Source organism: Sebastes fasciatus, chromosome 20, assembly GCF_043250625.1.
Source record: "Sebastes fasciatus isolate fSebFas1 chromosome 20, fSebFas1.pri, whole genome shotgun sequence".
In the NCBI taxonomy this organism is placed as follows: Eukaryota; Metazoa; Chordata; class Actinopteri; order Perciformes; family Sebastidae; genus Sebastes; species Sebastes fasciatus.
The window spans coordinates 1,732,551-1,758,607 of NC_133814.1; the positions used below are offsets into that span (position 1 = coordinate 1,732,551).

The window sequence follows — 26,057 nt, forward strand, 5'->3', positions numbered from 1 at the left end:
ATGAGGTCGTGAGTATGGACTCTTCTCGTGAACACGGTAAACACAACTACATTTGAAGGCGCCACTAAACCTCTGACCTCTAGTTTATCAATGATGTGGTATGGCACAACACATTTTTAAATTGGTCCAGGGCTGCGGTCGAAAAGTCAAAAAATTACATCTTTTCCTAACCACTTTTCCTTGACCTCGATGGAAAACGTCATGAGGTGAAGGAAAGATGAGAAGGAGAATTCAGAAGGACTCACGAAAAGACCACCGCTGTGTTTCTGAGGAGAATCTGACTACTCTTTCACTAGGCTCCGGAATTATGATGCGACGGCGGCGGGTTAGTGACGTGAGTCTGCTGTGTAAAAACTACAATGTTCTGAAGATGGACTACAAAAGATGCTGCTCCCCCCGTGTGTTTTTAGATAGCTCTTTCAATGACAGGCTGCTTCACCCGCAGTGTGTGAAAGAGAGATACCACAGGTCCTCCTGCTGCTGGAACACTCTATAAACATATAATAAAGGATCATCTGACCTAACGTGGACAACCGGTGAAAAATATCACCTCATTGCCATGTTATTCTCTCCTTTCCTTTGGTAAAGGATGGTCCAGTGTATCCTATGCTAAAGGAGATAATAAAGGAAGCATTGAAGCTCCTTTCCTTAACATTTAGAGAACTCAAACAGCTCTCATCATGAGATGAGATCATGATCTCTACTGAGATACTTTCGGTCAATTCACTCCGTTAGGAACTTTCAATGTCATGGCTGAATATTTAGATGCTTTCCACAATGTGGAGGCGACATGACATTTCACAACAAGGCTTCTCCGAGCGAAACGCACAATCACAAACTGATCGGATCAAGCGCAAGGTAAGAAAACAGTTTAAATTCTCTGTAGGGTCATTTCCATGATGTTGTCAGACATTTATAATAACAATTTGAGCCGGTCAGTGCCAAAAACAAGCACTTTTAGTCAACATAAAATTACGGTGCCAGGTTGCCCCAAATGGTTAAATTACAGCTCGTTTAGCGGCTAGCGGCTGCAGCGTTCTCCTTCAATACTGGACCAATTTCAAAAAGTGTTGTCCCCACTAGTCACTTAGACACAAAAACATGGGAAGATAGGGTCCAGATTGGAAAATACTGAAGTTACCCTTTAAGATTGTTTTGTGTTAATATAACCATTTGTATACGGAAAGTCTGCAGATACAGTATAGTGCTAAATGACTGTGCTTGTCGGTTAATCTACATATCATGTCTGCTAATGAGTGAAAACCCATTAACACACGTTTTGAATTGGTTTGAAATGAAAAGCTACAGTGAAATACTCAGATATCATTATGCATTCATAGATAGCGTCAGTAATGAGAGTCACTACAGTTGCAGATTGCAGCAGTTCTTCCAAGTGCAATAAAATCCCAGTCCAGACTGTTTCTATCTGTATTGCCAGTAAGTATCGCTCTTTATCTCATAACTCACAATCACCCCCAAGACACAAAAGGCCAAGTAGTTACTTGACATGTCACTGCCTCTGCAGCTTGACAAATGTGCATGATAGTCTCAGCAGGGATGGAGAAGGGCAGGAGGTTGAGATGGACTTCATATCCAGTTCATTTTGAAATGTGATAGAGAGTGAACCCGGCGTGGACTATTGTGACCCTGTGTGTTAAAAGGCAATAAGAGATCCATTTTATTGAAGTAGTGCTTCATGACGTTCCTACAGAGCTCGTCTGGTTTCGCTCCGTTCTCTCACTACAAAGCCGAGGTCACTCGCCGGGTTTAAAGGTAATAATCTTTCCTGAAAATCAAACAGTGTAACAGTATGGCATTTTCATGGGATGTCACATCATAGGAATAAAAAAAAGCCATTTCTCTCAACAGTTGATTGACATACCAACCGACTCCATTTGCGGGCTGTTGGAAAGCAGACTTCCTTTGAGAGGAGGCGGAGGACGAGGAAGAGGTAGAGGAAGAAGAGGAGGGTCCGTATATCTTAAGCAAGGATAAGCACAGATTTATCTGATGTCTTCTTAAAATAAAAGAAGTAACATCATCAAAACTGCCTTTATCCATGCCTTTATAGACCAGCCCTCCTCTCCACTGAGACGGACAGAGTCGAAGACCACGCACACCATAGAGGTTAGGACATTCAGTTCAGTAAAGTGGGCAACACAGAAAAAAGCTTCAGTGAAACAGTTCAAAACATACATTTCAAAGGGCATGGATTAGAACAGAGGAGTGAATGGGACCAGTTTGGTTTTTAAGGCACAACACAATGGAAAAAAACAACAATGTGGGCCAGCTGCAACAAACATCAAGAGGTACAGAATATTCTTGTTTACATTCACTATGTCCTAGTTTGGTTAGCTGTTCATTAATTAGACCCAAAGTCTACTCATAGAATAAACTGTAGTGCAATAGAAATCTCCTCTTTACAATGTTTCCTTGAAGGCGAGCCCACATCAGCACGTCATTGATTTGAACAGAACCAGATAGGGGTGTAACGGTACATGAATTCGCCCAGAATTGTGGTTCGGTTCAGTTTACTGTCGAATTAGCTGAAAAGTATCTCGTTAAGTTTTAGTACATGGGGACTATAAATTCCAAAGCGTTCCACCTGGAGAGCTTTGGCAGTGACACCGTTGTTATATGTCAGCTAGACTATATGCTAATTGGCTTATAGCCCCTGGATGTTAGAGTTTCCCTGTAAGCTACAGTGACACTGGACAGAGAAAGGTGGATCAGATAAAAAAACTGTGTGTGTGGAACTGGAGTCGAGCGACATTATGTCTGTGGAAACATAAACTACAGAAACAATCATACATGCTAGCCTGAATATTCAGCCCAGTCGCACAGCAGTTTGTGAAATAGTCACAAAATGTATTTAATGTAAGTAGTGTATTGATTTGTGTACATATACTTTAATTTTTTTTGTGTGATGTCAACACGAAATCAGTTGGTATGTAATCCTTATAATTGTGAACCAGGAAGTATAGAGAGCGGTGAACACCGTTTAGGGAGGAGGTCAAACACCGGACTTTCGCCCAGGAGACCGCTGTTCGTGTCCCGTGTCAAACCACAACTCAAAGTTGATTTATTTGACACTTAACTTCCGTACTTAAGTTACGCCACTTCTGGAGTTCTTTTAACCCAAACCGCGATCTTTTCTTAAAGCTAACTAAGTAGTTTTTTGCCTAAGCCTAACCAAATCTATCTATTCCTAAACCTAATTAGACTGGAGCTGAAATTGGTACGTGCGTCACGTGTTGCTTGACAATCATAGGAAAACGGATGAAAAACACATTGTTGAATGTCGTGCTGAGCGTCAGGAAAAAAAAAAATTCACTGTCTATGTTCTCAAATCAAATAGATTAGATTCCGTGACTATTTCACGAGCTGTTGTGAGACTGTGTTGAAATATTTGCAATGGCATTTGTCCATTACAGGGCTAAAGGTCCGCTTTAATATTCCTTAAATTTTAGTCGGTCCGCCGTGCCTACACTGAAAACAACACAAGCTACATTCACCCAGGATATAGCCACTTCCCCAGTGTCACATTCACTTTCAATAGATGGACCTTCAGGACTGCATAGAGTGCGTAAAAACAGGGTTACGCAGTGTAATTATTTTTCGACAAACAACAGTTTATCCACCTAGCACTTGCCTGGCAACCTCATTGTGACAAGACTCCAAGAAGTCACTGCTGCTAGCTGTTGGCCATTGTGTTCCAATTAAACAAAATGAGGTAGTATGTGTTAATTAGTGCCCTTTAGAGGTGTTGGTAGACATACTTTTGGACTTTGGACAGACCCAAGCTAAGCTAATTTCCTCCCTGGCTCCAGATCCATACTTTACACACAAGAGTGGTATCGACCTTCTCATCTGAAGCGAATAAGTGTATGTTCATTATAAACCTGCTGCACTTGTCTTAAACATTTTTTTTCACCAAACCATGAATTTTGTGTGTACCGTTACACCCCTAGAACCAGCGCACACTGACCAGACTGCACATGGACTCATCACACAGACAGGAGAGCTAAATGTCAAGGGGAAAATACACAGGTTAGGTATATAGAGATACTGGGAAGGCACTGCACTACAATTAACACTCCAGGTGTAAGCTGCCTCCAAACACTGATCAGATATGACTTCAAACTACCACTATTGATCATTAACAGGCTCATAAGAGAAATACAGAAATCATTAAGTAGTGGTTAGAGGCAACTTTGACCCTTTAACAAAGAACAGCCATCCCTACCATGGTGACTCTGGGAGCGGACCGGCCCATGTTTTTCTCCTAGAAAACACAACCAAGTGGTTATTTATTAGAATGTGCTGCTTGTAACACAACAGAAAAAGATTTAGTCACATTGAACAAGCGCGGCAGTTATTGTATTTGCACTGAAGAGCAGGGATAGGGTTAAAGGCACAACACCAAGTGAAACACTCAAACACGAGACAATAAAGCAGTGCAATAGATTCATTTTATGAATAACATCTTTTTTTATGAGTCAAATATTGTTATAGCGACAGATATGTGGACACGTAGTGCAGAATGCTGCTGGAAAAGAGAACAATTTTAGTGTTTGGATATTGATTGCATTTTATCTCACCATCAACTACTGGCTGATGCCACCTGACACCATGACACAAAGCATCAAATCACCTCTCTCTCTCTCTCTCTCTCTCTCTCTCTCTCTCTCTCTCTCTCTCTCTCTCTCTGTCTCTCATGCACACACACACATTCAGACACACAAGTAAAATGTCACCAAGTGTGGGATAAGTGAGAGGAGTTTGAATTTCAAGATAAAAAGAGAGAATTGGAGTAGGAGGAGAAGATAATGAGAAGAAGGGGGGGAGGGGTAAAAATTCACTGTTGTTCCCTGCACCCTGACACCGCGGGGCTCCAGCCATGCAGCACTTTGATCCATCACTATCGATTTACCATCAGCTTCTCATCGCTGCTGCCTCCCACACAGCAACACACAGCTACTGGGATGCGTTCTCTGCATGGCTCTAGGTCTGAACGATAATGCACACCAGTTGTGACCTTAAACCCACTGACCAAAATAAACCTTTATAGTTTGGAGTACATTCATGATAAGAGGTGGGAGTGCACGCTGTAGATACACTGATGAACATGAATTGCAGATTTTTTCCACATCAGTGCACCGATAGCAGCGGGAGGTTTACATGAAATCCCCTGTCAGAGAAATATGCAAACAGCACATCTCAGTACTAAAGTACACATAACATCAGTATCAGCGGAGTGAGGGCGCACACTGTAGATTAACAGTGCAATGCTGTATTCTATCTACTGTAGTTCATTTTCAGATAAGCCATTCTCATCAAAACAAGAACATTTATTGTGCATTAAAGTGAGAGCATATGACCTTTACAAGAAGAAATAGCACATCTGCTTTCACACTCCTGCTGAATTCAATACACTCAGTGGTTCTGTTTCTTCAACCTTACTTGGTCTGGTATAAAGCTGCAGCACTGAGTCCTAAAACCCAGAAGTGAGTTAGCATTTTTTTTTTTTTTCGTTTTTTATTGTGTGATAAAGTGATTACAAAACAAGTGGAGACAGGTACAGGGACATATAAACAAACAAAAGATATTATACAAAGACGGACAAAAAACAACAAAAGCTGAAGAGATTTTAACATTTTGTTCTACGACATAAAACATGTTAGTAAATATCCCACTTGTGAATTTCGAAGCATTAACGTGTCTTAAAAAAGGCGGTCGCTAATTAGTGGCCAAATGAGATGACTGAACATCATTATGCCGATTCGCCGGCCTTTACAGCCTTCTTGTGTATACTCGTGCTCATGCGTGGTATAGTTCATAAAGCTAACTAAGTAGTTTTTGTCACGTAACTTCCGTACTTAAGTTACGCCACTTCTGGTGTTATTTTAACCCAAACCGCAATCTTTTCCTAAACTTAACTATGTAATTTGTTGCCAAAGCCTAACCAAGTCGATCTTTTCCTAAACCTAACGAAGAAGTTTGTTGCCTAAGCCTAACCAAGTCGATCTTTTCCTAAACCTAACTAAGTAGTTTGTTGCCTAAGCCCAACCAAGTCGATCTTTTCCTAAACCTAACAAAGTAGTTTGTTGCCTTAGCCTAACCAAGTCAATCTTTTCCTGAACCTAACTAAGTAGTTTGTTGCCTAAGCCTAACCAAGTTGATCTTTTCCTAGACCTAACAAAGTAGTTTGTTGCCTTAGCCTAACCAAGTCAATCTTTTCCTAAACCTAACTAAGTAGTTTGTTGCCTTAGCCTAACCAAGTCAATCTTTTCCTAAACCTAACTAAGTAGTTTGTTGCCTAAGCCTAACCAAGTCGATCTTTTCCTAATCCTAACTAAGTAGTTTGTTGCGTAAACCTAACCAAGTCAATATTTTCCTAAACCTAACTAAGTAGTTTGTTGCCTAAGCCTAACCAAGTAAATCTTTTTCTAAACCTAACTAAGTAGTTTGTTGCCTAAGCCTAACCAAGGCAATCTTTTCCTAAACCTAACTAAGTAGTTTGTTGGCTAAGACTAACCGAGTCAATCTTTTCCTAAACCTAAGTAGTTTGTTGCCTTAAGCCTAACCGAGTCAATCTTTTCCTAAACCTAACTAAGTAGTTTGTTGCCTAAGCCTAACCAAGTAAATCTTTTTCTAAACCTAACTAAGTAGTTTGTTGGCTAAGACTAACCGAGTCAATCTTTTCCTAAACCTAACTAAGTAGTTTGTTGGCTAAGACTAACCGAGTCAATCTTTTCCTAAACCTAAGTAGTTTGTTGCCTTAAGCCTAACCGAGTCAATCTTTTCCTAAACCTAACTAAGTTGTTTGTTGCCTTAAGTCTAACCAAGTCGATCTATTCCTAAACCTAATTAAGTAGTTTTATTTTTAAAAGACTGGAGCGGAAATAGAAACGTGTGTCACGTGTTGCTGGACATTTGTAGGAAAACGCACTAAAAATACGTTGTCGAAAGTCGTGCTGAGCGTCAAGAAAAAAAAGGAAAATTCACGTCTATTTCGTGATTATTTCACAAACTGCTGTAAGACTGTGTTGAAATATTTGCAATGGCATTTGTCCATTACAGGGCTAAAGGCCCGCTATAATATTCCTTATATCTTAGTTGGTCCGCCGTGCCTGCTCTGAAAACAAGCACAAGTTACATTCACCCAGGAAATATCCACTTCCCCAGTGTCTCATTCACTTTCAATAGATGGACCTTCAGGACTACAGAGAGTAGTAGAAGATTTATAGCCTTATATTTTACTTCTGGCGATTGCATTCACACTTCAAAATCATAAAGTGGTGTTAATATATGGAGATTATCTTGTTGAACAAAATGTATCATAAACGTTTATTTGCCACAAAGCTTATTTTCTGCAATAATCCAAAATCCAATGGAACAATTTGTTGAGGGAACCAGGATGATGCTAACTACCTGGTTGACCTACAGAAATACGTCATCCTTGCACCACTGTATGACCAGTAGCCTATATATCATACACACTCAACATGTTCTCATCCCAACTCGTCACATACTGACGCTTTACATTCAGACAACAAAACCACTTAGTTAGGTTTAGGAAAAAACAACATGGTTGGGCTTAAAACTACTATGATTGTAAAATGAAAGTGAATGTTGTGAACACGGGACACGAACGAACAGCTGATTGTAACGTGGACACAAACAGCAGTCTCCTGGATGAAAGCCTGGTGTTTGTTGTTCATATGTCCATGTTCCAGCCTTCTTCTGTTTTAATTTTTTCAGAAGTTTTACCGTCATTGCCAGAAAAAAAATTTAAACGTTGTATTCATTTTCAAACATTAGTAATATATAAAATTGTTTCAACATTATATGTGTCATGTATTTGATGTGCAAGTGTGAGTATTTATTATGTCATTGTGTTTACCTGTTTTTATATCTCTAAACCACTTTGGCATGATTTTGTTGAAAAATAGTGAAATAATGGTTGAGTCGTTTCATTTTTAATTTTAATACATTTGTCATACAAATCTCACATGAAATTCCAATTCGACCAAATTATTTTAATATTGGCATCCGTGACTTTCCGTACATTGATACTGATTAGTAGCTCTTGATAACCCCCCCTTAGATTTATTTTGGTTGTTCTGACCTCATGAGGCAGTGAAATGTGGACTCCTTGCACCTTAGAGGAACAAACAAAGACCACTGAGTCACTTCTTACTGTATATTAAGCAGGGATACTGGAGATTCCTACAAGATGACCTTCAGCGTTATTCCAGTCAATAACTTATCGATGGCTTGATAAATCCATCAGACATGTAATGCAAGGCTGACATATTGATGGTTGTGGAGTGTTTCCCCCGGAGGACACACTCTGTCATCTCCTGCGTCCTTTGTTTGGTCCCTATGAGGCGGGATAATGAGGACGCTGCAGACGTATCCTGTAGTGTGGGACATGGAGGACCCAGTGAACTCGATTATACCGGCTTAAGACTTGGGACAATCTGTGACTGCTTCAGACCTTCAGCTTTAGTAGTTGTATTTTCTTTGCTTTGGTTGAGGTAATGTAGGTAATTCATCTGTTAGTGACCCTGACATACAGTATGAGCTGCAAAAGGCTTAGTCAGACTCACCGGATGTGAAGACTGTGGGTATAAGTCTGCCAGCTGGCATTCACCTCCCCTATCTGCGCTACCTATTTAGCAAGACCACCGTCCGCTACATGGGTTTAGCACCGCTCAAGTCGATCGTGATTGGTTTAAAGAAATACAAACAAGCCAGAGTGTTTATTCCCCTTTAGCAGAATGATAATGTGTTGAGCAAGACCTTTCTTTAGCACTGACACAGCGCCGTGGATATAGGTCTGCCTACGCGAGACTACAAAACACCAAACTCATCCATTTGTGTTCTTTCACACATCAGTTTACTGGCCTGAGTGTTCCCGCGTGGTTATTTAGAACCAAAATGTGACAAGAAACCTTGATGCCCAAGAATTAGTTCTCCTGACTCAACATCACGCAGTATATTTATGTGTGCAGTATTTCAGTGAGGTTGATGAGTGCTCCTGGAAGATTCAGGAGTTCCTTCAGCGCTGCACGAGAAAACGATTGTATTATTTCACAGCGTTGCCACGTAAAGCAGTCAGTTATTTTAATGCACAATTTTCTTGTAATGCAGGGAGAGGAGGAAAATCAAAAGGTTTAACACTGACTGTCAGTGTAGGGATGCAATTTATAAAAATGAGACTTAAATGCTACAAATGACATAAGTGTAGTTGGCAGCTCGACATTGGTTATGCTCCTTAATTGGAATAGGACTGTGTTTTTACAGTCAACTGCTACACCTCCCTACAGTCAGCAGGAGTGATGTTGGCTGTAACAGGCAGCAATCCCTGACTTTCTGGTGCTGCATCACTAAGGGGAAAGACAACTTTGAGTGAAAAGCTGCAGAGGAGTCAGTGCACCGAGGAGACCTCCCTCCCAGGGTAAATCTTCTTGCCAGCATGCCCACCATCAGCACTTAACAATGTTTGCTCAGATTTTCAGCACCAAGGTAACTCGTTCTACGAGGGCTCCGCTGCATTTTCCAGCCACCCTTACCCCGGCCGGCCTTGACATATCAGCATGGCTATCTCCTGAAATCAATGATGTGGACTCAGCCCTCTAAAATGTCAGTCGCGAACGTGTCATGTGTTCACAATATACACGGAGCCAAGGTAAGTGGATTTTTTTTTAGTCTTCAAGAACCAAATTCAGCCAGAAGAAGTGAGGGTAACACTTCACTCTCTTCGTAGGAGGACACCGGAGGACACCGGAGGACTCAGAGGCACAACATTTTTTTCAGATTACCTGTCTCATTCTCTACTCTCAGGATATAGTGACCGTTTTATAAAAATAACTTTTTTTAATCATATTTGCTCCATTTCTACCCACTGCAGCTTTAAGGTTCCATGATGGGAACAGAGACTCCAGGGGCTGCTGCCATGCTGTGATGTATGCCTCAATAAAGCTAAATGCTTTTTTATGACTGTAAGACTTCACATACTCTTGCATTTCATATTAACACATAATCTGGCATATGTAATATCTCATAAACCATGTTTGTTAATGGTGCCGAAGAATTCAGCTCATGAGCCTGGAAGCTGAAACCGCATTCAAACAAACTGCTCATCAATGCATCGCCACGAATGCGTCGTTGTGATGTTGAGCTTTCATTGTAGCACGCAAAGCTGCTGTTAGCACACTTTACTGTTTTACTGCCCGACTGATACACAGTCTGAGGAAGAGGAAACCTACACTGATGGAATTATGATTTAAAGGATAATTCCAGTTAATTGCAGCATATTTTTTATAGTTTTCACCAACATTTCTCTTGGTAGTAATCAAGGTTGATGAAAGATTGCCGCTCAGCAGCTCATTCAGAGTTCATCAGGAACGACTCATGAAGGTGGTCAGTATGATCAAGGCACATCTATTCATACACTAATCATTACTTAATGATTCATTAATTTAGGATCTCCCAGTCTGTCCTCCACTCATTAACGATTCATCAATGATCAGGTCGTTCTTGATTCGTCCCTCACTCGTTTTATAATAATCAGCTACTCTATATAATCTGAGTGATGGTTACTCATAAACTGATAGTTCACTAGCAGTTAGTTCCTCGTTAGTTCCCCAGTAACTACTCACATTTTGTGTCTGTTATTATTAAAGCTTCAGCAGGCAACACGTTTTTGGGATCATTGAGCAAAGATTCCATAATAACCTTTTCAGGCATTAAAAAAACGTCTAGCCTGTGACGGGAGACTTTGACCAATCACAGGTCATTTCAGAGACAGAGCGTTCCTATTGGCTGTGCTCCAGCCGGTGGGCAGTGCTTTCTCATTTCTCAAACTTTCTCATTTATAGCTAAACAGTACACTACAAGATAAAACAGAGCCGCGAGGAGGTGCAGAAGTCTAATTTTCTCTCAGAACATTTAAATTACAATTTGCTGAAAGGTTATTATGGGATTATTTCCCCAATGATGCCAAAAATATACTGCCTACTGCCACTTTAAGTATCTATTTTGGCCTGTAGTTACAATAAAAAGTTCAAGGTTTTCATCTCCAAAATGTGCATTTCTGTCTCATCTGCCACCCCGGTTGTGGATTTCTTTCAATCAACACCTCACTGAGCGAAAACATGCTCGGTTTCTTGCTTCGCTAATCATGGTACATTAGCATATTAACAAATCAATTGGCGCGAAAGAGTGTCTCTCTCTCTGTACCTGTGGCAAAACACTGGGTGCAATATTATGTAGCGTACTGAATGTGTGATTTGTTTCACACCCCTCACCCGACACACTCACAAACACACGCACAAACACACACACTACCGCTCCCCTGCTGGGTGTGTTGGATTGCTATCAGTCCCTGAGAAAGCTGCTTACATAACCACGCTGCCAGCACCAGCCCACATCAGCCTCCATATTAGATGATAGCATCTTAAATGGCTCTTTGACAATGTTGCGTCTCACTTGCAGTTTACGAAGACAAAGCCACTTATGAGTGTGAGTGTGCGCATGAGAGCGAGGGGGCCGCGCAACTGCTGTTTTTCCTGTAAGTGATGTAAAATAAGATGGTGTGTAATGAAAGGGAATAAAACGGGATGATGTCGATGGGATTGTTTCACGGAAGAAAAAAAAAGCTGCTCAGCCAACTTTAGGAGAATAGTTTGGATTCATTTGTGTTGCGGCTCATGCAATTGTTTAAGACATATTCTCAGGGGCTTGGAAATAAATATAAAATATTTATGCTTAACTGGTTCAGGGGTCGGGATTGTAAAGCATGAAAGCCGATCGTGACACGATTAACAAAAGCAGAGTACAAAGTTGCCAGAGTTTACCAGTCTTCTTGCAAGGGAGGAAAAAAAGCTTTCTTCATTAACTCTCCATCTCATACAGCAATCCCCCAAGCTCAGATAGAGCAGGGCGAGCGAGCAAGGGGGAAGATTAAGAGAGGGAGAATGAGAGCAAAGATTCGATAAAGAAGGGGAGAGTCTTATTTCAGTGCTTCACACACTGCTGGATGATCAAAGTAGAAAATGCTGTTTTAATTCCAAGAATCATATCTCATCTCCTGTCCACAAGCTCATTATAGAGAATTATGCTGCAGGACAGAGGGGGAGAGAAGAAGAGCAGAAGAAGAGACACAGGAGGCACACAGTGAGAGCCCCCAAAGCCCAGCTAGTCTACTACAATCTGCTGTATGCACCGATATACAGCTACCCTTTCTCCACCTCGTATAGCAGGGTTCAACCTTAAAGCGGCAGTGGGGAGAAATGGAGCAGATATGATTAAAACAAGTTATTCTTATAAAATGCGTCACTATATCCTGACAGTAGTGCATGAGACAGGTAATAAAAAAAATCATGTTCCTCTGTGTCCTCCAGTGTCCTTCGGTGCTCCTAACGGCATCTGCAAGATTTCACAGACCGGAGGAAAACAAGCAGTCGGGCTGATCTGGAGTCTGCCGTCCAGGTCCGTCACTGTACAAACGTAGTACTTTTAACCCTCTGAGACCTACAATAGACCCGTTTGTCTTTTTTAGGGGGGTACAGGAGGTCTTTAGGCAGGTCAACAGTAGATGTCACATAGAAGTGGTGTACATCATCTGAAAGCTGGAAACCTGAAGATTAATCTGAGATGCAGCTCAGCACTGTGTTTTAAGTTGTTCTAGTCATAAATCAGAAAAAACATGAATTAATTAATGAATTCATTATTTAAAAATAAGTAGTGAAAGTGAATAAGGGATTAGAACATAATGATAGAAGTATATGATGGTCATCCCCATGCTCTATTATGTCTCATAAATTGTTGCTGCAATTTCTGGGTTGGTACCATTTGTTACACAGATTTTGTGCTAAATTTAACAATTTTTTATCACTGGAGAATTGATAAAAAATGATCAATAATCCGTCCAAAATACCACATTAAGACACCAAGACCTTGAGGAACACCATAGAAGAAGCCATGCTGTGATTTGGGATCAAAAACGTTTTGAGGGATTTCGTCTGTTTTGGAGATTAGATGGCGAGCACTTCTGTTGTGTAAACTGCTCAGAAACCCCCTTATTGTCAATGTAGCTAGAAAAGCCATCCATCCTCTGAATGCTCTAGGTCTCTAGTCTGATCCATCCATCCTCTGAATGCTCTAGGTCTCTAGTTTGATCCATCCATCCTCTGAATGCTCTAGGTCTCTAGTCTGATCCATCCATCCTCTGAATGCTGTAGGTCTCTAGTTTGATCCATCCATCCTCTGAATGCTCTAGGTCTCTAGTTTGATCCATCCATCCTCTGAATGCTCTAGGTCTCTAGTTTGATCCATCCATCCTCTGAATGCTCTAGGTCTCTAGTTTGATCCATCCATCCTCTGAATGCTCTAGGTCTCTAGTTTGATCCATCCATCTTCTGAATGCCCTAGGTCTCTAGTTTGTGGCTGTAACGTTTCATGAGGCTGTGATTATCCTAGAGGTCACCACAGGTCATTTTATACAGGGAGGTCAAGTTTTAAAAAATGGTCTCACTACAATGAAATGTCTCCTATGGGGACTAGCATCATCACACATGAATACAGTTGGGCTCATTGGATCCACCAGAGTCTTAGCTTTACAGTGAGACCCAATTTATGGAATTCAAGACTGTTTAGGGACCCCAGTATGCAGAAATATTCAAATACACCATTTTAGAATAGGATAATAACACATTTAATGGGTTAAAGGACCATTTCACAGACTTCACACAAAAGTAAAACCTGCTAGAGCCTCTGAAAGACAGTTAAGTCAGTCGGGATCACATCATGTTGTTTTTCCCTAAACTTAACTATAGTGGTTTTATTGACTGAACCCGCCCACGTATTCTCGTTTACTTCACAACCTTAAACTCACGTTTATTGCGACCGAAAAGAGTAACGACGTGTAGTCATCAGTATACGACGAGTTGGGATGAGAACACGTTGAGCAAGCGACAGACTGATACCTGCACACAGCGTGCACATCCGTCCATACATTACTCCTCCAGCTCCCCATTCACCAGCACAATCAGGCTCAGCAGGGGCTCCCGTCTCCAGTCATTACAGCCAGTTAATTCTAAACTCATTAACAATGGAGCCATGAACAATAGTGCGCACAAAAGCAGAAGGTGTGGGTGGACTGCCTTCACGCAGGAGGAAAAAAAAAGAAGAAATGTTGGGTTTTTCATAATCGACTGCCAGTCATTTGCTAAGATAAAGGCTTCTTTAAGTCTGCATAGGGGACGGAAACCCACAGCTGCAATTTAATTACCATTTTGCTGGAATTTTACAAAAGAAACATAAGTATGCAGTGTCATGGCTACGGAGGATTGGCTTCATGAATAGAAATGTGTTTCTACAAAAGACAGAGGAGAGAGTTGAATTAAAACCCTGACATATTCATTGAACGTTACAATTTTTCCGTCTCCTCTGGCCTCCTGGTTGAATAAGGAATAAAAAGACAAAAGATGGGATGAATATTAACCAGTCTTCTCTGTACTGGCAGAAAATCTTGGTGACCTTTCATGCCCTCTAGGATTTTTTTCAGCGACTTCAGCTTTTAGTAATTTTTCAATTAACATAAGTTAGAAAAGTAAATTTTTTGGAGCATTAAAAATTCAAACACAATCTTCAGATTCATATTCCTGGATGTGACAGACAGGATACCCTGCTTCAACAGCAGCATTGTCGCACAGCCTGACGCACAAAAGCACTTGACGAGGTGTGCACAATTTGCTTCAGTTGCGATTGAGACAAATCTCAATATTGATTGAGTCCATTTAATCCACCTCGGCGCCTATTGATACGTCAATCATCCTGCTGAATCTAGTAAAGCATATCAGTCCTGCAAGCAGAACAGTGGCCCAAGGACACCGCTTTTTTTCTGTTGTGTTTTAATTGCTGCTGGCAACTGCATGCCGTGGCTCATGGTAATGAGTTAATGAAGTCATTGAGATTTAGTGAGCAGCCCACAGGCTGCGGACTTCCTGCCGAGAATAGTGCACCATTCAATATGGCTTTATTAACATTTCAGAAAAGTGCCACCAGTCACATCGGCTGCACTGATCACAGCAATTGTGATTAATTCTGTGGCCCGCCGGATCGGACTGGAGGGAGCTAGGTGGGGCGGGTAACTTGGGATGAGGTTTATGGCGCCATATTAATGGCATGTTAATATTCCATCGTGATTAGATCCCACAGGGAAGTAAATCCTTTTCTCTTTTTGCCATTTTTTCTTTTCGAATTGTAGTATAAATAGAGCTGTATCTAGAAAAAAAAAAAGGTGATTGAAAAGCATAAGTCAGGGGATGGATACAAGAAAACCTCCGAGGTACTGAACTTTCCTTGGAGTCCAGTAAAATTAATCATTAAGAAATAGAGAGAGTGCGGCACCGCAGTAAATCTGCCTAGAGCAGGCTGTCCTTACAAACGGAGGAGGAAGGTTGGCTCAGCAGAAATGTTGGACACGTGACACCAACGTTACCTGTTTCCAACTGCAAGACAACATCGTTTTATTTAAACCCTGACCATGATTGTTCCCCAAACTCAATTAAGTAGTTATTATTGTAACCATGACAACAAAGGTACCTTAACAAATTACTACAAAGTAGTAATTGTAATCTAAACCCAATGTTTCCCTAAATCTAACCAAATCATATTTGTGCCTAAACCTAATAAACTTTAAAGCTTCAGTATTCAGTATATTTTTGGCATCATTGGGCAGAAATTCCATAATAACCTTTCAGCATATTCAGGCTCTGCATACTCATGGCTCTATTTTCAGGCTTTAAAATATCTAACCTGTGACGGGAGACTTTGACCAATCACAGGTAACTTCAGAGAGAGAGAGAGTTCCTATTGGCTGTGCTCCGGCTGGTGGGCGGTGCTTGGTATTTCCTCAACAGATCTATAACTTATTTTACAGCTAAACAGTACACTACAAGATGTTTCTGAAAACATCTGAGGAGAGAAATAGACATTACAGTAACAGAATATTGATTCATATTTGAACAGCGGAAGACACCGGAGGACACCAGAGGACACTGGAGGACACTGAACGACACAGAGGAGCATGATTTTTTTTCAGATTACCTGTCTCATGCACTACTGTCAGGATATAGTGACTGTAATCATATTTTCTCCATTTCTACCCACTGTAACTTTAACCATAGCATTGTCCCATCATAAAACATATTTTTGTCAACAGCGATATGGAAGGCACAGACAAATGCCACCGTCCTGCTGATAGAGGCATCCAATCAGAAAAACACTTCTACGTATATACCACAACAATTGGCCTCACATGACGTTCACCATTTGGTCAGAGGAACAGATTGAAGTTAGCTAGAAGAAGCTTATATGGTCTGATGAGCTCGGCCAATTACTTTTTCTAGGCACTGTGTACTGTAGTTTGTCCAAACATGTTATTTATTTTACAGGAATCAGGTGATGGAATTCAGCAATCACAGAAAGAGTTTTGGATGATAATTTAGTACACAATGTTCTGACAGAGTAAACTCACTGAGCGTGAAAACATCATGAAATGCTGCGGGGATCCTTCCTTTGTATGATATTTAGTTTTAATTAGAATGATTTGAATTCTTTGCTGTTTTCTCTAATGAGTAGTAAAACTCGAAGATTTAAATTCCATCTAAACTTGAAAAACAGTGACTCACCCCACAGCAGCAAAGGAAAAATAAAACAAGGTACAAACAGGTTTTGTGGAAATGTATTCATGTATTAGTTCAGATTTGATGTCAGGTAATTGGTTAAAGCGATCAGTATTCTATGTGAGCGACTGAGGTACGGCGAGTCTCAGTCGGAGGCAGGGGGAGATATCTGACAGAGCCTTCCTCAGATCTAATTAAGTAATAACCTCGCTGAGAGAAAACCAGAACGAGCAGAAAGGAAAATCTATAGAATTCATTTCCAGAGATGCAGTGGCAATTTGTTTCAAAATGACAAATATTGCATTCGTTAGATGTACAAAAACATAAATCATCATCTGAATTTGTTACGGGGTGAAGGACCCCGTTTGACATTGTTGGTCATTTTGCTTTGCTAAAGTGGCTCATTAGTGCTTATTGAAAGGAAGCCCGTCTGTGTCCTCCACAGTTTCCACTCCAACTCTGCCTTGATGTTTGTCGTCAAGCTTCAGTTTACTCCTGAACTAGCAAATCTAGAGCTCCTTGTGCAAATATTTTCTGGGCACCTGTTGAGATTAACAACATGCAGCATAATGGAGAGGCACTCTGGAGAAGAGGGCAGGAAGAGGCCAGTCTGCAGATTGCAAGGTGATGGGACTGAGGACTCCTGTGGTTGGAGAGGAAACATTCCCCCACTGTGTGAAATTACATGTGCACAACCAAAACTGCAACACAAACAACTTCATATATCCCAGATTTGTAAAGCAAACCGGGGAATCTCTCCTGCTCCCCTTCATAATGCAAACCATCAAAAGGATGGGTTAGCGGAGGACGCCCGCTTGTGGCTTTTGTTTGGGCCAAACACATCAAACTCTCTGACAAATAGTTTTTTGATGGTGTGCAAAGCGAGGCATTTCTTTCTTCTCCCACCATTACTCTGTTGATATCATGTGGGGAGACAAATTGAAAGATGACTGAAGTGGAAAATGACTGTTAGTAGGCCTATATTGTAACTCTGTATAAACTGGTGAAGCATTGTAATTATGCACTGGAGCCAAGCATGAAATGTTTACCCAGGGAAAACAGCTTCAGAAAATGCGCAACACGTATGTGTCAATGGATGAAATACAATGGGTCTTTATGGGTGTGTTTAATTATTACATTCTGCAGCTCCAGAGCCAACGTGCTCCCTCTGCCTTTGACAAAGTGTCATATTTCACGTTGGCATGCGTTTCAGTCAAATGAGAGCGAGTCAGGTTGATAGATGGAGGGTCTGTAGAGATGATGCATTTCCTCCGTGATTGCTTCCATAGCCATTACTCACGGCATAGGGTGATTAGTAGGCCGGCGGCTGACACCTTTGCTTGCGCCTGTGCGACGGAGCCGTCTCATAGGAGGGTCCGGTTACCTCTGCCACAACACTGATCTTTGATTGCTGGGCTCAATCAATGGGGTCAAAATAATGGATTATGTGCATCACTATCAATCAGCCTGCCAGGGGAAGGAAGTCAAGAAGGACAGACGGCAGCCGTGCTATTTATGAAAGAGGCTGGAGGACTTTTAGAAATATCACTCACATTCTGTCCTCCCGGATGTCATTGTGTTACCTGTCAAAGGCATTTTGGGAGGGATATGTCTGCGCTGACCTTGACTAGCCTCTGCACGCAATGAGAGAGAGAGAGAGAGAGAGAGAGAGAGAGAGCAACAGTGACAAAGTACTAGCTTCACCCTTTAAATGAGGTAACAGCCACTGACACCAGCCCGTGTGAAAGATTCAGGCTATTGGGGCTGTCACTTTTTCAACAGATCAAGTTTGAATGAATGACATTTAACACACACAGTGTACCATCTGGGTTAATTTGTATGCAACCGGTGTAGCCTAATCCTGAACTATACAATGTCAGTTCATTCACGGTGCCTCCGCTGCCTCGCTGAGTGACGAGCTGACTTTACCTCCAGTCAAAATGTTTCTTCACCTGTTCACCTGTTTTTATTCTTTGGTCTGATTTTTTTATTTTTCATTCTCACTGGTTTGAAGTGGGTGGAGCTAAATTGGAAAGAGGTGATGTCACATACTTCCACCAATCAGGATTTAACATTTGAATCAGATGACAGTTGAAGGGTTGTTTGGTCACCCACAAGATTAATAATAATTAAAAACAATTAATAAATAATACTTTAACCTCACTAATTTCTTTAACAAATTTACGCAACTTACAATTTTTAGGTTGTAGTGGGTTTGTAGTGTTTGAAAGCTAGAGTGAAGATACTGGTATCATATGAAACTAAAAAAACTGATGAATCCATCAGTACCAACCATGTCATTCTAGCTTGTCGTGAAGGAGGTTAAATAACGCTCCAAACTTGCGCTAAATTTTGGCGAGGAAAAACTGTCATGGTCATTTTCAAAGGGGTCTCTTGACCTCTGATATGTGAATGAATTTACAGACATGCCCACTTTAGGATAATCACATGCAGTTTGGGGCAAGTCATAGTCAAGTCAGCACACTGACTCTCGGTCTCTGATGCCGAGGGGCGCTGCCCAGTCGGCGGTATTTGATGAGTTGGGAGTGAGAACAGGTCGACTTAAACTTGAGGGACCAGTGTGTAACAATTAGGGGGATCTATTGGCAGAAATGGAATATAATATTAATAAGCATGTCTTCTTTAGTATCTAATCACCTGAAAATAAGAATAATTGTGTTTTTGTTTCCTTAGAATGAGCCCTTCATATCTACATGTTTAAACAGTACATCAGATCGGACAAACCAAACACTGTTAACTTCTCCTGCTTGGTCCAGTGTTAATAACGTTACTCGCTCCCGCCGCTGCTGCTCTGTCTCTCTTACTTCACCACTCCCTTTCCACGCACACTGTCTTACTCTCTCACAACAACTGGCTTTAGAGAGGGCAATTCATGTTTTCATAGTTTTTCCACACTCTGGCAGCACACATGAGAAGCTTAAGTTGGTTGCAATCTGCAACCTCACCACTAGATCCCACCCACTGCTCCTTTAACAGCCTAATGCCAACTCCAGCATAAAAAGAACTATCACTCAAATGTGCAAATTTGAGCAACCTCCTCTAATTTCTTTGTATATCATAATTTCTGGACGGTGTATGGACACGATTGTATAAAAGAGAAGTCGTTTTTCTCAGCACAAATGCATCTGCTCCACTCAAACTAGCATAGTCAAATTCAATTAGGACAAATTAGAGTGCATTAGTGATGCCCTGTTAAATGATTAGGGGGGAGTTGCTTCAAAGAACACTTATATAAGACCTTTTTTTTTATAGATATATCCTTTAGATCTTTTGCCATGTAAATATGTGGCCTATCAAATTGAGAAGATTTACTGGGAAAATTACATTTCCTCAATTAGTGTTCTTAAAATAGAGTCCAACATAGCAGCGCGGTATTGTTGCATTGGACGAGATCATTAGTCAGCTCAGTTCCACAAATAGGCCGTGTCCTTGGTCCCTTTGGCTCCGGTGGCTCAACCCAAACAACCAATTTAGACATGAAGGCTGTCACGTGACCCTAATTGTGCATTAATCTCTATCAAATTCCATTATGTGTCACAACAACAGAGACTGTGGGTTTTGAGATAATCTTAAACAAGACAGTTGAACATCAGCATAACCACAGCCACCAGGGTCTGCCGAATCAGCAATAGCTAAAAGGCTAATGAGCTAGCTAAAGGGCTGGAAGTCAATGAGCTGCCAGCGCCGCAGCTATCATCCTCTGGAAACACTTTCAATTTTTTACTATATTTCCCAGAGGGCATTGTGGCAGCTGCATGGCTGATTCCTCCTGGTTTAATTTAATATCTTCATGCTTCCCTAGATTGCTGTGTCTGTCAGATATAAACCCCCCCATGATCAAGAGGGAGATGGAGGAGGAAACAATGAGAAGTCAGGTGGAGTTTGGGCCAAAATCTGGTCCAACCGTGTTCCAGACGACAGAGCTGGACGGTATCAACTCCCCGGGCTGCTCAGGTGGGTTTGAGTGCTCAGAAGTAATTCTTCAGATAATTCAATTTAACTTCCAGCGAGCAAATATTGACTCGCTCTCTTGTAAACATTTAATTTTCTCGGAACAGCTGATTCCGGGTGATGAAAGGACCAAACACTAATTACCGGGGATTACTAATTAATGTTTGAGGCCATTAATAATGTAAAAGTCCCTTTTTTGCAGAGTATCATTCCCTAACCTCACCTCTTGGCACAAAAAGGAAAGCATGCGAATGATTCTGTCCTCGGGTGTACAGAATAAAGCTATAGGGTGACTCTCCTCGCTGAGGGATTGACGACAGGCATGATTTTTATGACCTCTCTCCGGGATGGACTGCAAAAGAGTTCTGAGCTGTTTAGACTGAACCTGATGCAATATTGATGGCGCTGGTCAGGCTGGCACAGACAATGCTCTGAGTAGACAGATCAATGCCACATCAAGGGAATAGAGGCAGTTTAGTGAAGGGAGCACAATTGAACTGGAGGCAGATCTAATTTGTGTGGTTTAAAATGGACAGAAACTATACACGGCAGGCTACGACACGAAGCCTCGGTAGACGGTGTATTATCAGGAGAACTGAAACAGCCTCTGCAATGACACTGAGCAGACGTGATTGAAAAGGCTTCTCGACATCCACCGCTGGTCCAGTTGTTTATGTAGACAACTATGTTTTGCAGCATCACAACATCTCACATCAGTGTCATGTCACTGCCGTCTCCGTGCACGGTTTACCCACAATCAGCTGACCGTTATGATTAAAAGACCGAGCAAGCAAACATGGGCTCGGGTAGCAGAGTGTTGTAGCATGGACACGAGAACAGTTTTTACACCAACACCTCGGGTGCCGTCAGCATTTGCAGTGCATCGCCGTCGTCTGCAGGAGTCAATTCTCTCTGCAGGGTCTTTTGTGCTTTTCCACTATCAACTAACTCAGAGAAAACAACCGGCTGGAAATTGCCGTATTAGGCTTTTACTTTAAGTTTCTACCTAACTGGAGTTAGTAAATTTAATGGAGGACTTAAGGGCCCTTATGTGATTGGAACCCTGTGGTGTCTCAACACCAGCTGAAAGGATTTTATTTAATTCTGGCATTTCATTGGTATATTGTTGACAATGGATGTGATAGCCATTTTAAAGCCGAGTAAGAAAATGTGTTACCGTGATGGTGTTAGAGCTATTGGTGCATATTACATACAGCAACAAAGTCTTTTAAAAGAGGGTAAAACCATTTTTGGACATATATGTGGAGTAATAAGCCTCAAACCTCTGGGTGGGCAGTTCCCATGGCACCAGTTGACTCATAACTAAAAGCTGCTGTTACTATAGGAGACACAATGGCAACTTTTGTTGTGTGCTACTGACTGGAAAGTGTTAACTAATACTGTATAGCCTACAAACAATACAAATGCCCTTTTTTACCCTTCAACAGTCCACATAGTAATGGTAAATGGACTTTCTAGTCTTCCGACCGCTCAGCGCTCAACACTACATGTCAGCATTCACACACACATTCACACACCGATGGCTCAGCCTTCAGGAGCAGTTTGGGGTCCAGAACTCTTTGACATGTGAACCGCCGACCTTCCGATGGACGACCTGCTGTACCTCTGAGCCACGGCCGCCCCGTAGTGCTACTAATTCATCATTAGCAATGTAAGCTGTTAGTCCCTTTACGACCTTCTTGGGAAGTCCCATTGTGCTGTTGATTTTGTATTCCACTCTGAAGGTAGAAGCTAGATAGCCTAGCTTGCTAATGTTAGTCCTCACTATACTGTCCGTGTATATGTTATTTCAGCACCTGCTGAGGTATTGTTTGTCCAGCATTAGAGACAGAAGGGTGTCTAGGTAGTGATGTTTAGATGCTTCTTTCAGTTAACGCTTCAGTAGGCAGAATATATTTGGCATCATTGGGAAAATATATGCTTTCAGCATATTGTAATTCAAGTGTTCTGAGAGAAAACTAGACTCTGTTTTCAGACTTTAGAAGATCTAGCCTGTGACGGGAGAGTTTGACGGTAAACTTTGTAGTTTTAAGGTGGACAATACTTTTATGAAAATGTTCTTGTTTTATCGAGTCTGTCTTGACCTTCTCTTTTATCAGCTGGTATGGGTTGCTTACCCTCAAAAACAGGAATAGGTTGCAGGGCATAGTCAAAGTGTGCAGCAAAATTGCGGGCGCCGCCCTGAATGACTTGGCTCCTTTGTTTCAAAGCAGGACCTTGAGGAAGGCTCAGTCAGTCCTAGCTGATCCTAGCTGATCCTAGCCGTCCCCTGTCCATCCCCTGTCCATTGAGTTCAGGTTGCTCCCGTCAGGCCGCAGATACAGTTGCCTAAATGTAGGACCAACAGGCTCAGAAATTATTTTGTTCCGACTGCCATTGATTTCCTAAACAATGCCCTGTATGTTGTAAGCGTTTTTGTATTTATTGCTTTTAATAGGCTATTTATTGTGTTTATTGTTGTTGTTTGATGACTGTGTGATACTGCTGACTGGACAACAAATTGCCCCTAGAGGATAATAAAGTTTTCCCTGACCTTGACCTTGACCTTGACAATCACAGGTCATTTGAGAGAGAGAGTGCTCCTATTGGCTGTGCTCCGGCTGGTGGGCAGTGCTTGGTATTTCCTCAACTGATCTCAACATGGCTTCCGGGTCACAAACTTTCTCATGTTACAGCTAAACAGTACACTACAAGATGATTCTGAGAATATCTGAGGAGAGAAATAGACATTACAGTAACAGAATATTGATTCATATTTGATCAGCGCTGCCTAGTTTGACCGTTTGGTCATAGTTAGCGAGTGATTGACAGCTGCTCAGAGACGGCAGCAGGACGGCAGACTCCAGATCAGCTCTGACTGCTTGTTTTCCTCCGGTCTGTGAAATCTTGCAGACGCCATTAGGAGCACCGGAGGACACAGAGGAACATGATTTTTTTCATATTACCTATCTCATGCACGACTGTCAGGATACAGTGACCTTTTTTCGATCATATTTGCTCCATTTCTTCCCACTGCAGCTTTAATATGATGTGATGATAAATGTTAAATTCACAGTAGGTAGTCCAGTGATGTCAGCAGACACAGAATCACAGAACATACGGAGTGCTGAAATCACATATATAACTATATGCTGTATATCCATTTGCACATTGACCATGACATTGTATTCCCAGTCTCGAGCTTCTGAAGCATCACTGTCTTCCTCTACTACTGTCAGCACTCCTGGGGGGTTTGGAGTTGTGTGCAAAATAAAACCGACCAGCCAGTACACAATATCTCCAAAGGAAAAGGGAGAGACTGAGAGCATCGACACACTGAATATCTTCTGTTTTACGCCGGCGTATGGATGTTTCAATTCTGCCATACGTGCCTGAGGGGAATTCTCTCTTGAGCTAGCTCTTCCTCTTTCTTCTGCTCCTCCTCGGGGGATCTCTGCCCCCCCCCCATCCCCCACCCCCCTCCACCGCCGCTCCTGTCATCCCAGGCATGCTAGCTGGGAGCTTTTTCTCCACTGCATCCTCCCCTGGCTTCTGTCACCAACCGCTGTCTGAGTGTCTCAGCTGAGTCCCTAACTCCCCGCGGCTCCCGCTAGCTTTTGCGGTGCACTGTGCCAAATGTGAGGTAATTAAGACACAGAAAACTCCTCCACTCAGTTGGGAAGAGGATTGAAAAGCTCATATCTGTCAGAAGCGGCAGCACGCTGCTAATTTTGGTTGATTTGAAAGCGCTTCAAGGGTGTGCCAATTACTATGTGCATATTCTATAGGCAGTGGCATGTGACTCGCATGGCAGGAATGTGCAATGGTCTCGGGAAAAGAAAAGCTAGTTTGCATCTTGATTTTGTTCCTCCTCTGCCACGAAGCACTGAACCACCAGCGCAAAACACAACATCACATTAGGCTGTTTATATTTTATTAAATCTAAGCTATCAGCCGTCATGTCGCCCACATCTGATGAGATTAAAGTTTCTGCCCAACAACAGCTATATAAAAAAAGGGTCCGTAAAACCTGCAATGTAATTGAAACAAATTAATTTCCATTTAAATGCCTCATGCATCCCACAGACATCCTTAACAGAGAATGGATAGGGTGGGCCATTCTGATTTATGGGCCTGCTAAACCCCTAATAGAATTTCTTTAGCGTAGGTGTCAGTGGTTTTAGTGTCACATGATGAACTAAGTGCTATTGTAGAGGCTGTGCTACTCCTAAATCTAGAGGGAAAGGTTGGAAAAAGTACTAGGCTATTATTTTAAAGGACCATAGCAGTGTGTTTAACTACAAATCATGCATATATTTTACATACAGTACAGTAGAGTGTTTGGATGTACTTCTAACATGTCAGGCAGCCAGCAGTCTCTATTCATTTCTATACAGTATGATGATCAATAAGCAGGCTTTTGAATCTTGTATGTTGATTAATTTGAAATATCTGCATTCCAATACCTGAAAATAATAACTGACAAATATCATGCTTATTGTTCACTGTGATTACACAACTGAAGCAAGGTTCAGCAGTCTGGGCATACTGTCAGATAATGAATGGTAACTAATGGCTACCACTCCAGGGACTCATTGGTTTCCATTCATTTCCACGTGCTATCAATTTTCAGGCTTTTGAAACTTAAATTGACGTGTGTAATCCATGACAGTCAACATAAAGTCTGCAGTGTTTGGAGACCTACGGCTGCCTGGAACAGTAGCCGTTGGTTTCCTTTTATTTTCTTACAATACGAATGGAAGCAAATTGTTGCCAGGAATTTTTGGAAAACAATCATTCAAATTTCCCTAACCATGTTTTGAAAAAATGGTGGCGTATTTATAATTTGTAGTTCATGGGGTATAACCAGCAGCGTAACGTAATTGTGATTGGCCCCAGTGCCAAACATAAGCATGCGCTCGTGCGCACACATGCACGTACACACACAACCACTCCAGACAATTGCAAAGCAGACAATTGCTCTGCCACCAGGGAGAGGCTCACCACGTAACTCCCATCCTGCAAACCAGCCTCAGATCAGCACCAAGGACAGCAGCCGGAGCACCACATTTATCAATGCTTACCCATTAGAAGTTTATCCTACAGGTCTTGTGCAAAGTCATTAACAAAACTCCTTAAGAACCATGTCCTTTTTTATTGGAATGTCCTGGCCGTGGTGAAGTTGAAATGAAGAGTTATTCATACAATACCTCCTCATTTCACCAGAAAAAATTAAATAAGGTGTCAGCTGGCTGGAGGGAGATCACCAGAGAGCTGAAAGTTTCCTGCAGCTGTTGGCTATATTGTACATTTCCAGTAAACATCACAATATTAAACGTGTGTTTTCTGTTTAAAAAGAACAAAGGGAGGAAGATAAGTGGTTAC

General features: G+C 41.7%; 1 protein-coding gene across 13 annotated transcripts in view; it reads right to left on the reverse strand.

The window, feature by feature from the left end:
• The window catches only part of LOC141758812 (shisa family member 6), a 76,408-nt gene that overhangs the window by 22,852 nt on the left and 27,499 nt on the right, over nucleotides 1-26,057 (reverse strand). For 6 of the 13 annotated variants that reach the window (XM_074620515.1, XM_074620521.1, XM_074620520.1 and 3 more), the window contains exon 5: nucleotides 4,247-4,285. The exons of the other annotated variants lie outside the window; for them this stretch is intronic. In XM_074620515.1, coding sequence (XP_074476616.1) covers nucleotides 4,247-4,285 — 39 coding nt within the window. The remainder of the gene's footprint in view (nucleotides 1-4,246; nucleotides 4,286-26,057) is intronic. 13 annotated transcript variants of the gene reach the window in all.